This window comes from Syngnathus scovelli, chromosome 14, assembly GCF_024217435.2.
Source record: "Syngnathus scovelli strain Florida chromosome 14, RoL_Ssco_1.2, whole genome shotgun sequence".
Taxonomy (NCBI): Eukaryota; Metazoa; Chordata; class Actinopteri; order Syngnathiformes; family Syngnathidae; genus Syngnathus; species Syngnathus scovelli.
In genome coordinates, this window is record NC_090860.1 from 12,600,500 (window position 1) to 12,618,682 (window position 18,183).

The 18,183-nt window shown below is 44.2% G+C and overlaps 1 protein-coding gene across 6 annotated transcripts; it reads left to right on the top strand.

Annotated features, from left to right (window-relative positions):
• The first annotated feature begins 934 nt into the window (after positions 1 to 934).
• On the top strand, positions 935 to 15,025 carry paplna (papilin a, proteoglycan-like sulfated glycoprotein). 6 transcript variants are annotated; one of them, XM_049740665.2, is made up of 23 exons: positions 935 to 3,637; positions 4,234 to 4,297; positions 4,372 to 4,475; positions 5,019 to 5,079; positions 5,158 to 5,260; positions 5,376 to 5,506; positions 5,587 to 5,710; positions 5,787 to 5,867; positions 5,981 to 6,153; positions 6,302 to 6,425; positions 6,512 to 6,638; positions 6,736 to 6,931; positions 7,137 to 7,263; positions 7,338 to 8,832; positions 9,846 to 10,007; positions 10,080 to 10,207; positions 10,270 to 10,321; positions 10,397 to 10,543; positions 10,672 to 10,799; positions 10,917 to 11,025; positions 11,121 to 11,296; positions 11,394 to 12,713; positions 14,372 to 15,025. In XM_049740665.2, the coding sequence occupies exons 2-22, from the start codon at positions 4,247 to 4,249 to the stop codon at positions 11,558 to 11,560; spliced, it is 3,966 nt and encodes a 1,321-aa protein (XP_049596622.1). In that variant the 5' UTR covers positions 935 to 3,637; positions 4,234 to 4,246; the 3' UTR covers positions 11,561 to 12,713; positions 14,372 to 15,025. The 6 variants fall into 6 exon arrangements, with proteins under 6 accessions (XP_049596622.1, XP_049596619.1, XP_049596620.1 ...); XM_049740662.2 differs by having other exon boundaries at positions 936 to 3,637; positions 10,267 to 10,321; XM_049740663.2 differs by having other exon boundaries at positions 936 to 3,637; positions 10,267 to 10,321; positions 11,394 to 12,709.
• The last annotated feature ends 3,158 nt before the right edge of the window (positions 15,026 to 18,183 follow it).

Sequence of the window (18,183 nt, forward strand, 5' to 3'; positions counted from 1 at the left end):
CCCAGGATAGACCAACTAATGGGATTAGTTAGTATGAAGAACGAGAAGGATTAGGTGAGAATAATCACCTGTAGTCTCAGACACGAAAGAGCGAAAGACAGAGCGGGACTTTGACGACAACCATGTCACAGGACAAATTGGAGAGCCTGGTTCGCCGCATGGAGGAGACTCTGTCCGAGATGGAGCAACTGAAGACGCATTGCGGCCGGCAGAATGACGAGCTGAGCCAGCTGGTGGTGGAACTCCGGCGGGAGAACCAAGAGCTGGTGGAAAAGTACGGGCAGTTGGCCGCAGACATGCGCCAGGCCCGCGAGGTCATTGAACAGCTCCAGGAGACCAAGTACGCCTTCAATGCCAAGGAGCGCCAGGCCCAAAAGCTCAGTCGACAACTCTGAAAGAGAAAGCGAGGAAACCCGAAAGGAGATGGCACAAGCTACGCCGGTCGGGTTTTGTGAAAGGATTTTTTTGTAGCCGTCTGGCGAGGGAAATTGGTGGTCGGCTATTTTGGGGAACGGAGCTAAAAATACGTGGTCCCGCACGGCTGCATAAGTCGAGTGGATTGGACTGAAGGAAATGTCTAGAATCGTTTAGGAAGCCCAAGGGAATAAAATGAAATTCCAAAATGTTTGGTTTTGTCTTTGTCTTTTACAGCAGACACGCCCACCAAAAATTGATTATGTACACATTTACTGGAAAAAATTGCTCAATTTTTAAAATTCACGTTTTATGACAGTTTAACTTAAATTTTACATTATAATGTAAAAACGTCACATTGTATTGTGATCATTTTCATGTTTTAATGTGAAATTGTTTACATTGCAATGTGATAAATTTTGCATTTTAATGTAAAAATTAAAAAAATTAGGTGAAACAAATTTGTACCAAAATATGGAGATGTAGTAATGCTTCACAATTAATTATTAAAAATTAATTATTAAAAAAAATGTTTTAAAATTGAGACTATACCAAATTGTGGCTCTATTGTGATACAAAAATATCATACATGGTGACACCTTTTACCAAAATATTGCTTTTTTTGTAATATTTTAATATCTATATTATGTACCACAGCATTTTGTTACAGCCTGGTTCTAAAAATGAATGCCACCAAATTGCTTCTCGCCCAAATATTATTCTGTGGCTGCATGTTGTGCATGGATGGAAATTTTGTTTTTTCTCCATCATCAACTCTTTGAACTCTTTCCACGTTGTAACTAAAGTCGCTGACGAGGGGATATTGTGCTATACAATCAGCTAGGATATAAAAAGTCCGCTTGACATTGTGTGCTATAATCAACGCGCCACCACTGGCTGCTGCGTGGGAGGCTTAATGTTGGCCCCAAGTCACCTCCCTAAAAAAAAAAAAAAAAGAAGTGCGGGTTTTAACTATTTTGCTGAGAAGTGCATGGCGTAAACATACACATGCATATAAAACACACGTGGTTTGGACTGGTTACACTGGTAATGATCCTGTCAAGAGAACGGCATCCTTGACAAAATCTGACAATTATACTTTACAGACAATGTTTATTTATATACCTCGTTGCATCTCTTTTTTTTTTTTTTTAATGAGTGAAGGGTGTACGCTCGCCATTTCCTCTTTAAAATTCCCAAATAATCCTGTTTAGCTGTTATTTTTGTTCACGTTTCAACCAACGTCGCCAGTAAAATTTGCCCTTACTTTGATTTTTATGATAGAATACTGCTAATTAAAGGCCCAATTTTAGGTTTAATGTCGTTTAATTATAAAAAGCCAAACTAAATTGTCACGTTGGGAAGCCTTTTCAAAAACTCACGCTCATAAACGACATTTTAAGCTTTTCATCGCGACACGCATGATACGTTGTTGTTACAAATTAGGACAACATGAGGAAATTCATAACTTGGGGAAAATATAATCACAGTATGTAGACCACTAGTGGAGCTCTGTGGGGGGGCAGTGCCCCTCTTTGACCTCTGGATGTTTTCTGATATTTCCGGGAATTTATTTCCACATTTCCTATTGTCCCCAATAGAGGAAATGTACTGCATGTTTATCAGCTTTTTTTGGAAAATATTTTGGATTTATAAAACTATTTTTTTGTTTTGTAAACCCGCTGACCTCCCCTTGCCCCCCCCAAAGAAATTTTCCTAGCTCCGCCCATGAATTATGTACAGTACAACAGCGGTATGAATGCATATGTATATATTTTACCTCAAGAATACATACAATACTCAGGGCGGGAAGTATTTGGTGGTCTTGGTGTCCCGGCCTCTCGCGTGAGCTCATCACAATTTTAGGCCATCATCTCTCTGACAATGTCGTTATATTTGTGCATGACGTCGCTAAAAGTGGACATTCAGCATTTATTTATGAACTTGTTTGTTACATGTCATGAATTTACAGACATTTTGTGACTTTTTTTTATGTATGCATCATTTCCTCACCATCTGAGCATCGTAAATAAAAATTTCCTTCTCGCTATAGTTCGGACCATTCCCATTGTAAATCACCCGGTGGCCATCGTTTGCAGCCAACGTGATGAACTTCGATTTTTTTTTTTTAATCACACATGGGCTAGGCCATTCATAAATAAAGCTTATTAAAAAATAAAGCAAATCAACAAAACGAAAGAGCAGAGCAGTTTAAAATCAAGTTCGTCTCTCAAAGTAGGGTATCAAGTTTAGATGTTTAGAAGTTTAGACAACACACCCACACCCATTTTACATAACAAGCTCTTCTGAAAATGAATGCATATCAATTCCAAAACTATTGTTTTGTTTGCGTCCAGTCTGAAAATAAATACTGGTGCCTTGACAGCCTCGACCCAATTAGTAGTTTGCGCTCCTTTTAAACCTAAAGAGCCTGCTACTTGAAATATAAAAAGCGAGGCGTTTAAATAGAAAGTGAGGCTTTTGGTCAACTTGTAATCAAATGACAAAGTGGGCGCGAATAAATGATAGTATAGTACATGCAGTTCTTGTATAAGATGTCCTCATCATCCTGACCGTGTCCAAATTGTAGTGGTGCTGGAGTGTCAGCCTGCTATTACGTGTCCGCCATAATAAGCACCCAAAAACTCTAGTGCATTAAGTAACTAAGTACAAATACTTAAATCATTTTTTAACCACTTTATAACCACTTTGTAGTTCTGGTTTCCCGAACCTGTAGTCAAATGTCAATTTTTGAGAAGTAAAAAAAAAAAAAAAAAGATTAAGATGAATCTCAATTATTTTTTCCTCCATTAATGTGACCGAGGCCTGCATTAGTCACTATTGACATCTTCAGAATTATGAAAAACGATGCTCAAGCCAAGTATAAAAACTTGAAACATCACAAAAACAAAGTAATTATTACTCTTTTACTTCATCCCGCGGGTTCTACTGGACTTTTAGGACACAATGTGACTTACTCCTGACCAAATTGGTGGGGAATGAAATAGGCTCTCTATGCGCATGCGCAAATCCAAACACATCCTCGTCTTCCCCCCCCCCCCCCCCTCCCTCCCTCCCTCCCTCCCTCCTTCCTCATCACCTCTTCATCCCACTCCCCCAGTATATATGAGGGCAACGCGGCTCTTTTGGGACTCATCTGTCGGACTGAGTCCAGCTACAGGGAACCTTCGGAACCAGACTGATTTTGACTGCGCCGAGCCCGGTGAGTACCGACCGAGTCTCCGTGGTTTCTTCGGAGAGCGCTTGTTTGGAAAGTTGTAAAAAAGTGAGGTGGAGGAAAAGGAAATGGGACGATTTACGACTTGTTTAACGCCGTCAAGTTGACGTGACGAACACGAACGGAAGTAAAACATGTCAACAATGTACAAAGTAAAAGAGATAAACAGGAAGTTAGTTTAAAAAAGTAAACGGTTATAAAAATGAAATTCTTTAAGCAAGGACGTAAGAGTCAGGTACGGTAAAAAATGATTAGGAAATATAAAAAGAAGTTAAAAGTAAAGGGAAAAAAAAATTACGTTGAAAAATAAAATACAGTTATAATAAAATAAACTCCAAGATTTGAAGGACAAAACTATTTAAGGAACTAAAAGATGTTTAAAGAAGGGATAGAAGTAAGAACACTCGGGTCAAAAATCGAAGGGTGAATAAAAATATAATTTAAGGAAGCAAAAAGTCTTTAAAAGTAGAAAATGGAAGATTAAGTAGTACATTTTCTCATCTTTAAATTGCAGTCTTAATATTCAAACTGCAACGCTATCGGATTCATCTATAAACTGTACATATTTGTACCTGCTCCAGGGAATTCACGACAATGATGCTGCCTCTGTTGCTCCTCCAGCTGGTCCTGGCTCCAGCCCTTTTGGTAACACTTAGATGATACCTCACATATAAAGTGTGTATAAATAGTGTCTTAAAAGTTTTTTTATGTGTGCGTAGGTGTCCGCTGAGGACTACTGGGAGGGGTGGGGTGCATACGGACCATGCAGTCGGACCTGCGGCGGTGGTGTGATGGTCAGAAGCAGACGCTGTATCACCCACAGGTATGGGAAGTCTGACACTTTGGTTTCAAGTGGGCTCAATAGTTTTAAAAAAAGTTTACGATAAAGCCACAAAAAAAAGTCTCACGAGGCCATACCTGAATGGGCACAAGAAGTTTTCTTGTTAATAGTTTTCTGCACCCACGCACACACACACACTGTATGTGTCGAGTTGGCACGGTCGTTGCGTGTTTTGGCAGGAAGAACGTTCAAGTCAAACAACAAGCTTCTTTTTTTGGCGCGTCGTCTCTTTAGATTTTCAGTTGTGGCTCGGATAAAAACCTCAGAGGGGCAATACGGAAAAGTCGCACATCATTTTGGTTTGTGCCCTTCAATTATTTTTATTTGTGGCTGATGAACTCATTTGCCTTCTGCGTACATCAAATTTTGTTTGTCTTTGGCTTGAGCCTTCTAATATTAAGAGACATTTCTTTTTTAAATATTTTATTTAATTGCAGTTTTTGCTAATAGATTTATGTTTTCAGAAAAAACAAATTCTTAAATGATTATTTAAAATGAATATTGGTCTCTACTTCCTCTAAACAGAAACGACGGAGGCTACAACTGTGTTGGACCTGACAAGTCTTACCTGGCCTGTAACACTCAGGTAAACAAACACCTTTTTATCAATACAGCCATTAATCAATCAATTGGATTATATGATATGATCAATATCATTATTCAGGAGTGTCCCGCGGGAACTAAGGATTACCGTGAGGAGCAGTGCGCCCAGTTCGATGGGACTGACTTCAAGGGGTCACGTTACAGCTGGGTGCCTTATTACGGAGGTAACTTCACACTCAATCATTGATAATATAGAAATCATATATGAATCCCTGAATAGAAAATTAAAAAATACTGATATGAGAATGAACACATTATCATTTTTTTTGCTGGTGACAGCCGAGAACCCCTGCGAGCTGAACTGCGTGCCAAAGGGAGAGAACTTTGTCTACCGCCACAGTGCCAGCGTTAAGGACGGAACACCTTGCCATCCTGGACGCCTTGACATTTGTGTGGAGGGAGTCTGCAGGGTAGGACAGCATCATGGTCTCCAGAACCCAAAAATCCTTTACTGAAATAATAAATGCCAAACCCTTTTTGTATCTTTCAGCGCATGGGCTGTGACAACAATCTGGACTCCCACGTGCAGGAGGACCCCTGCCTGCAGTGCGGAGGCCATGGACAGACCTGCTCACTGGTCAAGAACACCTTCAACACGCAGCGTCTTGCTCACGGTACGGTACTCGGCCCACTTTTTTGTCCCTCAGTATAACATCTGCAAAGTCTGAAGCCCGCTTTCCACATCTGCAGGTTACAACCAGATGTTCACCATCCCCGCTGGAGCCACCTCCATCAGCATTAGGGAGAAACACCCTTCACGCAATTACCTCGGTAAAACACCGCATTAAAAAAAAAAATGCACCAAAAATGAATTGCGATCAAAACATAATAGTCCTTTTCAAATATTAAAAAGTCTCACCGGCAATTTGTCCCCGTGAAATTAGCTGTCAGGAACCTGCAAGGAGATTACTACCTGAACGGTCACTGGTCCCTGGAGTTCACCAGTGCTGCCCAAATTGCCGGCACCAAGCTGTACTACCAACGAGGCGTAGAGGGCGACAACCTTCCCGAGTCCATCATCGGCCGCGGACCCACCACCGAGCCCCTCATCGTGGAGGTGAGAATGCGTCTTTGGCGGGGTCTCAAACCATGTAACATGATGCCCAAGCATATTTCAGAGGGGAGTCCAGTGCCCCCACGGCCCCCCTGTTTAGCTCTGCCTGTGGCTGTCCAGATGGTTAACTTCTTGAATGCTCTCGTCGTAGCTGATCAGCCAGGAGCCCAACCAGGGTGTGGAGTACGAGTACTACCTTCCCGTGGGACACCCCGCAGAGGGATACACCTGGAGCTTCGGATCTTGGTCCGCCTGCAGCAAAGAGTGCGGAATTGGTGGGAAATCCGATCTCCAGGAATAGATTTTATTCCGTGCCTTTTTTTCATGTTTGAAAATGTTGCTGTGTGTTCGCCATCATCAGGCTACCAGTCCAGAGCCGTCTACTGCTCCATCGACAACGAGGCCGTGCCCGACTACCTGTGCCCGCACTATGCCCGACCCGAGAGCAACAGAACCTGCAACCCTCAGGCCTGCCCTGTCACCTACGCGTGAGTGAGACAGTTTAATGTAACAACATGAAATTTGATCTGAGCCTTTTGATCTTTTTTTTTTTCTTCAACTAACTGACTTTTCGGTTCCCCACAGCTGGAGAACCAGCGAGTGGGCCGACTGCAACGTGGCATGCGGAGGCGGAATCCAGTATCGCGGCGTGGACTGTCTCTACAATGACGAGTCGGGACCCCGCGTGGTCGAGGACGCCTACTGCGCTCAGTACACTCAGGCACCCACCGATCAGCAGAAATGCAACATGCAGCGCTGCACCGACTACCCCGCAAGTGCGGTGAGCGAACCACTGAACCTGCAAGACGAAATTGACCTTGTCAGTTGTTGCTAGGTAGAATTTACAGACCTCCAATAATAGCAGCATTAATAGAACACTTAATTGCAATGAATGACATTTTTTTTGTATATTGAATTGATAATGTAAATTTTAATATTATGAAACTGGGTTAATTATGAATGATGTTTGTTGTGTGTGTGCTCAGATCATTTCCTACATCCCCTCGGAGAACGCCGTTCAGTGCCGCACCACCACCTACGGGTGCTGCTACGACCGCACCACCCCCGCTGCCGGGCCCAATGGAGAGGGCTGCCGTGACCCACCCGCACCTTGTGAGTGTCAACAAAAACAATCCCGACCGCTCGCGCTATAGTCATCTGAGAAATAAATTTATTTGTTCCTCCAGTCGAGCGCTCCATCTGCTCGCTGCCTAAGGCCGCTGGATCCTGCTCCAGCTGGACGGCGCGCTACTTCTTTGATGTTCTAAGCGGCAAGTGTACCGAATTCTGGTACGGAGGCTGCCACGGCAACAGCAATCACTTTGCAACACAGGAGGAGTGCCACAGGGTCTGCCACGAGCCTAATGGCAGAGCAAACGGCAATGGAAACGGCAATGGAAACGGAAATGGTCACAGAAACGGAAATGGAAATGGAAATGGAAATGGTAACGGTAACGGCCACGCCAATGGAAATGGCAATGGTAATGGCCGCACCAATGGGAATGGAAATGGCAACGGCCACACCAACGGAAATGGAAACGGCCGCACCAATGGAAATGGAAATGGAAATGGCCACACCAATGGAAACGGAAATGGTAACGGTTACACAAACGGAAATGGAAACGGCCGCTCCAATGGAAATGGCAACGGTAATGGCCGCACCAATGGAAATGGTAACGGTAACGGTTACACAAACGGAAACGGCAACGGCCGCTCAAATGGAAATGGCAATGGTAATGGCCGCACCAACGGAAACGGTAACGGCAACGGCCACACCAACGGAAATGGCAATGGTAATGGTTACTCAAACGGAAACGGTAACGGCCGCCCCAACGGCAATGGCAATGGCAATGGTAACGGTTACTCAAACGGTAATGGAAATGGTAACGGCCACCCCAACGGCAATGGCAATGGTAATGGTTACTCAAATGGCAATGGAAACGGTAACGGCCACCCCAACGGCAATGGAAACGGTAACGGCCATGGCAATGGTAATGGTAATGGTTATTCAAACGGCAATGGAAATGGCAACGGCCGAACCAACGGTAATGGAAACGGCAATGGAAACGGTAACGGCTACCCCAACGGCAATGGCAATGGAAACGGTAACGGCTACCCCAACGGCAATGGCAATGGAAACGGTAACGGCCACCCCAACGGCAATGGTAATGGTTACTCAAACGGCAATGGAAACGGTAACGGACATGGAAACGGTAACGGACGCACCAACGGCAATGGTAATGGTTACTCAAATGGTAACGGTAACGGCCAACCCAACGGCAACGGTAACGGGCACACCAACGGAAATGGCAACGGTCGCTCCAACGGAAATGGAAACGGTAACGGCCAAAACGGTAATGGTCACTCCAACGGCAATGGAAACGGAAATGGAAACGGTAATGGAAATGGTTACCCAAACGGTAACGGAAATGGCCGCTCCAACGGATACGGACTGCGCGCCAACGGAAACGGAAATGGAAACGGCAACGGAAATGGCGAGGACTACAACGGAAATGGAAACGGAAATGGCCACCGCAACGGAAACGGCAATGGCCGCTCCAATGGCTACGCCCAGAGGGTAGCATCCAGCGTGGCCCAAACTGCCCACAAGGCCCGCGTCATCTTGAAGGCCCGCAGGCCTCACTTTGTCACCGTGAAAAAGCACTTCATCCCCGCGGCCAGGTAAGAACCTTTGGGGGGGGGTTGCTCCCCAAAGTAACCCGACTCCACAACCAATGACCCACTCCAGTCACCACCTTCTCTACCCTTTCTAACCCCCCTCAAATGAGAACCAAATTGCAAAAAATGTGTAGACACCACCCCGTCCTACCCCACTTGTGTTCCCATAACCAACCCGACATGAGCTCACCAGCCCCCCGCCTTCACTTGTTTGTGTTTGTCTGTCATCTCACACTGTGTTGCCACCATTAAACTAATAAAAACATGCTGTGATGCTCACCAGTCCTCGTCCGAGTGTGGTCACTAGAAACCTCAAGGAAACGATACAGCACTACCTTGACTTACGAGCGGCCCAATTTAAGAGTTGTTTGAGTTACAAGCGTGTCCTATGCAGATGTCACTCCCTGTTAAAGTTGACAAAATCAAATCTTAAAACAAAGGGAATTGCATGTAAAACCACATACCTTTGTCTGATAGCTAAATGCTAACACATAATGCGAAATGCCACTGCATGCTAACAAAACTAGCATCAATGTCACAGCACTTATAAAAAAAATATTATGAAGATACAGACAATATAACAATACTTAAAGGCATACTCTACATTCTTTCTGATTTGCATAAAACTAATTAGTACAGTTTAGCTATACCCCATCTATATTTAATTATTTACATTTTATCTTAATATTCAGTTTTTTACCATACAATACGATAGAGTGCCATTCTTCTTGTTGAAAGAGCCAATATAAAAAATCTGCAAATGTTTGAGAGGCTGGAACGGAATAATGGAATTTGCATTCATTTCAATGGGAAAAGATGACTTGAGATATGAACAATATTTATGACAAACATTTACGAAACTGAAATCGTAAGTCAAGGTTGCACTGTATCATTGTGTTGGTGTTGTCTCGTCTGCATGCGTCTTTTTTTGTCACCTGCTTGCGTGGCACTCTTTACGCCCACTTTGACCGACGTCAAAGTGAAACGTAAAGTGACCTTTTCCTTGCTCGCCCCAGTTTGACTTTGCCAGCCCAGGTCAAGATTGACCAGTCGGACCCGTCCGCCGTAGAGGCCCTGGCGGGCCAGACGGTGGTGTTACCCTGCAGAGTCAACCCACCGCCCAGTTCCACCGTGGCGCTTCAGTGGAGCAAGGATGGAGCCGCATTGACGTCACGCAGGTCAATCATGACACTCTAAAAACGTTTACATTTTCTCTGTTCTCTATTCAGATCCTTGTGTCTTTGCTTTAGACATCAACAGCAGCCCAACGGTTCGCTGCTGCTTGGTCCTGTCAGCAAGTCGGACGAAGGCTGGTTCTTGTGTGTGGCCACCAAGGAGCAGGAAAGAGACCACCGCTACGTTTACCTGACTGTCTCAGGTAAAGCCTTGCGTCCTGCCGTGTCACTGATGTCTTCCTAATCTATAACCTGTGACCAGAAGGAGCGTCCCAGCCGCAACCCACGCCCTTGCCGACGGACGAACGTTCGCCAGGGTGAGAACAAAATCTCTTTTATTTTGAAGTTTTGCCGAGGAGGAAGAGGGACCGGTGTGTTGTGTTTCCTGTCAGGTTCACCCTGGAGCGCTCGGCCCCATCCTTGCTGGAGATGCGAGCGGGACAGACGGCCCGACTGCCGTGCACCGTCGTACCCGCAACCTCACTCAGATACGTCAGCGTACAATGGAGCCGAGACGGACGCACACTCAGCGACTCCAGGTGAGCTCCGTATTTGAAGTAAAAAATGTCCATTTTCAGGATATCCTACAAACAGCCAGTCACATTTTATAAAATGACTTCAAACAATCTTCAATCCTTCATCAAGTTATGAAAGATGTGTGCTGAAGGTTTGTCCAGCAGTTAGATGGCACACTGCTCATTGAGTCACTTCGGACGGAGGACGCCGGTGTGTACACTTGCTCCGCCTCCACGCAGCATCAGCTGGAACAGAGACGCGTACAGCTCAGAGTTCAAGGTGAACAAGTCGTTTGTCAGACTTGAATTTATCCCACGTCACAGATTTGAACACAAATGCTGCAGCAACACATGTAGACCAACAACTGGTTTATATATTTTTTTTATACTCGGCAAGCTGCCTTGCGGATCACCAAAGCACCCGACAACATCCAAGTACCTGAAGGCAGCACGGCACTGCTACCCTGCGTGGCGTCGGGAGTCGACGTAAGCATCGGCTGGTCCAGGTAATCTAAACCCACTCTTAAAATTGCCGCGGTACCTTGAACCTTGGACTGATTTTTTTCTGTCATCATCTTCATCATCATGGCATTTGATGTAGGAACGGCGTCCCAGTGCGTCCGGACGGACGTAAGGTCCAGGTGTCTGCCGACGGGAGCCTGATCCTCAACAATGTGCAGGCATCCGACGAGGGCACCTACACGTGCAACGCCTACGCCGGCATCTACTCGGCCAGCGCCTCGGCTGACGTGCGCCTCCTCAAAAATTTACAAACAGGTAGCTGAGCCCTTTGCGCGACCGGTCCCTTCATTAGGTACACCCACGACCAATCCTTCCAATTCAAATGTACTTAATGACTGGCTGTGCATTTCAGGCGGGGTTATGACATCACCATCGGCTACGGCATGCTTGGACCAGCCCGAACTGGCCAACTGTGAGCTGGTGGTCTACGCCCGGCTGTGCACCAACCAGTACTACGCTGCCTTCTGTTGTGCCAGCTGTGCCCGCCAAGCACGCAGCGGTGACAGGTTAGCTCGGTGACGCTCCATTTTCGGGTGCTACACGGGGCGTGTCACCTTTCCAACGTTGTCGTCGTGCCGATGTTTTCTTGTCATTTCATCATAGTGTTTTATTTTTAAAATGTTCACAATAAAACCAATACGTTCACAATGATGTCACAGTGTGAGTGTGCTGGTTGCATTGCCGACTTGTGCCACACGAGGGCGACAGTGCGAGTTATTGGTGAAAATGAGCACATCATCTGAGTAGGCTACAATGACAATGCACTCTTGAAAATATAACGGATGAATTGATTTGAATATGTATTTTAATTAAAAAAAAATTCAACATGTTTTATTGGTATTTTGTGTATCGGATGAGTTCATTCATTTCTATTCCACATGTCAAAATTGGAAGTAAACATTTATTGTTTATTTAAAAATGACACAAATGGAGTGAGTTGGATTTAAATTCTCTTGATATGCTCCCAAAAGGAGCAACAATGAACATGATGTTTTGATGAAATAAGTGTCGCTTCACTTGATCTTCTCATTTCCTGGCTGTGCATGCACACACAGGTGCCTGATGGAGGTTGCGGTGAAGTAAGTGGAAAGTTGTGCGTGCATGTGTTTGTCTGCGTGAGCGCAGTGACCACATCCTCTCTTGTTGTGCGACCTCATTCGGCTCAAAAACAGAAACGTGTTTCTTACCGCTTCGTTACAAGAAGTAAATTCTTAAAAAAGGCAAGCAAAGCACCCTGTTGTTGTTGTTGCTAGACTTTTATTGGACAAAGTGAGTCAAAAAAGAAAAAAAATTGTTTCTCCTTCAGTGGGATTTTTATTTTAGATGGCACCTACAACAAATAATAAAACTTCAGCAAGTTTGTCTTAACATCAATGGCCAGTTGGGGTCTTTGATGAAGCAAACTGAAGTGCTTTTCCATACCAAAAACGTTCAACCACATTAACTGAGATGTTAGAAATATTAAAGACAATTCAGTACGATTTGTTCTTGTCCTTCCTGTCCTGTTCCTTTTCCCGGCTGAGCACGACAATCCTGAGACGCCACATCAGGAAGGCCACAAAGGCGGCGTAGACGCAGCTCTTGGCGATAAGGACGCCGTATGACAGCCTGGCACTCTGCGCCAATCTCAGGAAGCCCTCTGGAGGACAAAAAACGGGACAGCGTTGAGTAAGTAAGTCATTTCGACTAAACGAAAAATAAAACTCACCTCGGGTGACTTTGTCTTCTTTAGCTGAACGAAAAGGAGAAGACAAGATTAATAGTCAGGTCATTGATTATCATCAAAGACAAGGCTCAAATGTGATTAAGTCACCATTTTCTCCGTGGATAAACTCTGTATATTCGTCGTAGTTCTTCCCGTTGAAAAACTTCACGACGCATTCGAATTTCACGTTACTGTGCCATTCGTGCGCCGAGACCCTGAGCGTGCTGCTGATGCTGTAGTTCCCCCCTCGCTGCTGGGCCTCGGGGTCTTTAGCCACGCCACTGACCCTCTCCTTCCCGTCCACCACCCAGACTATGTTGATGTGGTCGGGGTAGAAGTCGGTGGCGATGCAGACCAGCGTCTTCTTCTTGGTCTCTTTGTCCTTCTCGTTGGTGCACTCGTGAGGCGAAGGCGGGAATATCGTCACTTTGGGCGGCACAATGGCCACGTTTGGTTCTGTATGGAGCCGACACACAAATCAATCCGATTATTGGTTGATATTGTTATTAGTTATGAAAAAAAATAACATAACACTTCAATGTGGTCTTCATGTGGCCAGGAAAAAAGTAAATCACCTGGAATGATTCTTGCTAAATTATGTAGCATTTTTTTCTGCTTTGAATTCAGTCAAAATATTTTCAGTTAATTATTTATAGTATGTAAATATAACTCAATTGTCATATGTAGACTTTCACAATAAAAGGAATTAGTACCAACAGCGATAAAATAATTGTTGCCAATAATTAGTGAGTTATTGCAAAATTAAGACATTCATTTTTTTTCAGAAACATTAGAATTGTGAGTTTTTTTCTACTTTCAAAACTTGGTCCTATACAAAGTCAAAGATTTCGAACTCAACTTTCTGGAATACTTGATATTACAGCTAAAGGAAGATCTTGCACCTGCAAAATTCTCATATGAGTAGATTTAAAAAAAAAAAAGAGGCTCAGAGCCAAGAAAACCTCCATTTCAACTTTACCCAAATCAACATCTTGATTCAATTTAAATCAACAGTCATCCAAACAAAAGCCCTCAAAAACACACAACACTTCTGCTTGCTCAGTAAAAGTCTCTCAGTTTGTATTTTTCTTACCTAAAACGGTGATTTTGGTCCCTGCACCGAAAAAAGCTCTGTCGTACGAGCACAGAGATGCCGAGCTAGCACAGAAACCTGTCGACCCTCTCAGCTTTCATCTCTGTCTTGTGCGTGCACAAAGTAACCTCAGTCTGATGGAGGCCTTAAAGCACCGGTGTCAAACCCAAGGCCCGGGGGCCAGATACGGCCCACAAAGATAAATTGTGCGTCGACTTCATGTGTCAATACTAAAATTACAAATAGAAATATATTTCAATTTTTTTATCACCATCCATCTTTTTAAAATATTATATATTTATATAAATATTAGTTTGATGAGTATGACACGGCTAGCTAGCTGTACATACATTACATTTTTATCAACAGTAAAATCAATGTCCAGTCTTCAAGTTAACTAACATTTAAGTGTTGAACAAAACTTAAAATACTTTTGTGTTTTTATATACATCAAATATGATTTTGTCCTCAATGAACTGACATGTATTTTTGTAAATGCACCTTGATTTTTTTTTTTTTTTTTTTTTATCAGCTTAACGGAAGATTTTCACTTGAGGAAATGATCAATTCCAACCGTCTCAAGAAAACTGCAGTTAAGTTCCCCTCACCCAAAACCACGCGATGCAATTTCCCTTGCACTTTAGTTTCATTTAAAGCTGTTATTGTGACAAACCAAGCCAGTCAATCTTGTTCCTGCGCCAACAAAAAATGTTTTTCGCAGAAGTAACAGTGACAATGCAACACTCTAATCTGTGGGAAAAAAAAAAATAATGCAACTGCTCATTTTCCGCCACTTTAGTTTCATATCAAACCAGCTTTACCGACATTCATTTCGGTCGCTTACCTTTAATTGTTAACCTTGTTCCTGCGCCAAAAATTGCAGGGGAGTAGCACACTGTAGCTGTCTAGCACAGAAAAAGCGACCCACAACAACATTACTAATCAGCGACTCATTTTCGACTGCTTTCGTATCATGTAAAACCTTTTTTTCTGGGAAATTCAGAAAGCGTTTAATTTCCTGACATATTGTTCCTGTGTCTTTCTTAGAAACGTCAACCTTGTTCCTGCGACAGAGAAAGTCTGAAAAGCCGAGACGTCGCCACGCAACCGTCTGGTATGCAAAACAAACTGCGACAATTCCTCATTTTCTGCTACATTAGTTTCATATAAAAACCACATAACCTTGTTCCTGTCTGTACCTTACCTCGAACTGTTAACTTTGTTCCTGCACCAAAGAATGCCGCCTCACCCCAACTGCCACAGTGCACCGGCGCAATGATAAATTCTCCTCCACATTAATTTTATATAAACTCAATATTACTGACATTAGCTTGCTCCGGTGTCTTACCTTGAACGGTTAACCTTGTTCCTGCGCCAAAATATGCAGGCCTCGAATCATAATCACAGTGCAGTTGAACAGTGCATCAAACAACGCTCCACCTCACCGCCTCTTTTAGTTTCATTTAAGTTTAATACTACTTTTTATGACAAGGACTTGTTCCGGTCTCATACTGAGAATCGCTAACCTTGTTCCTGCCCCCCAAGAAAACATCACAACCATCAAAAAACACTGAAAAATGCTCAACTCAGAATAATTAAGACAACCTTGGGTCAAAGTAATCCAATCGGTTCAAAATCCACAGCTACCCGGTGAGAGGATGAGGAAAACTTTTTTTAGTGTTTAAATGAAAACTCTGGGTAATATTCAATATAGGTTTTGATGAACGTAGCTATCAAAAAAAGGAGAAAGCAAGACGAGAGGCGAGCTTATCATTGGTGATGGCGACGGGGAGGTTTTTGTACAGCCTCTCTATGGGCTTGTATCACCGTGGCCCCCTGTATACACAGTGTGTAGGCTTTGTACAAAAACCTGCATGGTGTTTTTTCATAGTTTCCACTCCCCTCCTTCACCTGCCTCTCATTATCTCCTCAAGCATCTCTCCAAGGTTGCTGCGGCTGCTATACATGTGTGGCTAAAAAAGACGAAATCCACATGCTTGCTGGAAAGCTTTATTTTATAGTCAGTTTTTGAAAGGTAAAATATGTTCTCTACGAAGTGCTTTTGACTTTTTGAGTGACGTCTGAAAGAAAGTGGGTCAAGTTGCTTCCGTGTTTCTTTCCAGGAGGGTTTTTGTGGGGCAGTGTCGGGCCCTTTCATAGCCGTGTGTACTGGCGGCGGCAATAAAATGGCCGCTGTTAAAAAGTTGCTTGTGTGATAAAATTCGGAGGTGCGACGCCACCCTGCCATCGCCGCTCACATTGACGCAGTCCTTAAAGGCCGGCTCCACCGAAGCTTTCTGGTAGTTAACCAGGGCCACCAGTTCCATGGCTCGGGTGCTGCCTGACACCCGCCGCTGGTACCACTGGATGGTGTCACAGTTAGCGAATGTATGCGTGAAGCTCAGCGTCACGTCGCCGTCGTCCACCCCCCTGACAACATCGCGGGGGGTTTGGGAAACACTCCCGTCTTCACTCGCTCGTACCCTTGAAAATGAAAATACGCAAAAGTACGTCAGCAATTGCTTCAGAACACAAGCACAAACTTGTGGCTTCATTCTCGTTATGTGACAGAATGGAGGCTAAGCGTTGCAGGAAGTTAGACAGGAAGTGATATCAAAGCAATCCAGGAAGTGCGTGAAGGGCTTGTGCTCGTGTGTGTTCGGAATGGTTGAATCCAGGTGCATGGGAAGATGATGGGAAAATGTGTATGATAAGGTTTATGACTTGATGATTAGCACAACATTGCACCGTGGTACATCGCTGCGCAGTAATAAATGCCACTGCTGTTCGAGCGCAGCTTGGTGATGACCATTTTGCTCGTTTCGCCATACTCTGCGTTCCCCTCCAACTTCACATCGTTCCAGTCAGGCTCCATATTGGAGATTTTGTAGTACATGTATCCGATGAGCTGCATGCCCACATCGGGCTGATGGTACCACAGGATCTGGTTGTAGTTCGTTATGGTGTGTGAACACTCAATCGTGACCGAGCGGTCCGCCGCCTCCACGATGTCGGCTGGTTTCTGCATGACATTCTGTCCTAAGGGAAAAATAAAAGACTAATGAGAACCTCCGAATGATCTAACATCACATCTACATGACCGACATTTACATCTTAAAACTTAAATGCACTATTAATTGTGAAGAATAATCAAATACGAGCCTTGTTGTACCTGAGAGCGGAGTAGCAGTGGCAGCAATGCTCAACAACAAGAGGTACATCACGTCGTCTGCTTCACTTGAGGTTGCGAGCTTGCGGCTTATCTGACAAGGAGGAGCAGTTGAAGCGAGCTGATTGGCTGAGATCCAGCTTTGTAATCACCTTTAATAGGCGGTCCACAAACAACTCTAGCTGTAGCTCACTTGGTAGGGACACTCACTACTAGACTAGTAGGTGGCTGATTCAAATCTTTTGGCTGTACAGTATCAATGTCTTTGAACATATTATTACGTCTAGTCTTTTATTGATCCCCTTCACACATTCAATGTAATGGTAACAATGTTTCTTCTTTACAGAACAGTTTTAAGGCCAAGAGCTTGATGGCGCAGTGGTTGGCACAAATGATTTTATCTGACAAGGAGCAGCAGTCAAAGCGAGCTGATTGGGTGATCCAGATTCGTAACCACCTTTAGTACGTCAGCAATTGCTTCAGAACACAAACGCAAACTTGTGGCTTCATTCTCGCTATGTGACAGAGCAGAGGCTAAGCGTTGCAGGAAGTTAGACAGAAAGTGATACCAACGCAATCCAGGAAGTGCGTAAAGGGTTTCTGCCAGATGGAAGTGTTTGGAATGGTTTAATCCAGGTGCATGGGAACGTGATCAGAAAGTGTGTATGATAAGGTTCATGACTTGATGATTAGCACAACATTGCACCGTGGTACTTCGCTGCGCAGTAATAAATGCCACTGCTGTTCGGGCGCAGCTTGGTGATGACCATTTTGCACGTTTCGCCATAATCTGCGTTCCCCTCCAACTTCACATCGTTCCAGTCAGGCTCCATTATGGGGTTATTGTAGTTCATGTATCCAATGAGCAGCATGCCTGCATCACGCTGATGGTACCACAGGATCTGGTCGTAGTTCGTTATGGTGTGTGAACACTCAATCGTGACCGAGCGGTCCGCCGCCTCCACGATGTCGGCGGGTTTCTGCATGACATTCTGTCCTGAGGAAAAGATAAAAGACCATTGAGAAGCTCCGAATGATCTAACATCACAGCTACTTGACTGACATTTACATCTTAAAAATTAAATGCACTATTAATTGTGAAGAATAATCAAATATGAGCCTTGTTGTACCTGAGAGCGGAGTAGCAGTGGCAGCAATGCTCAACAACAAGAGGT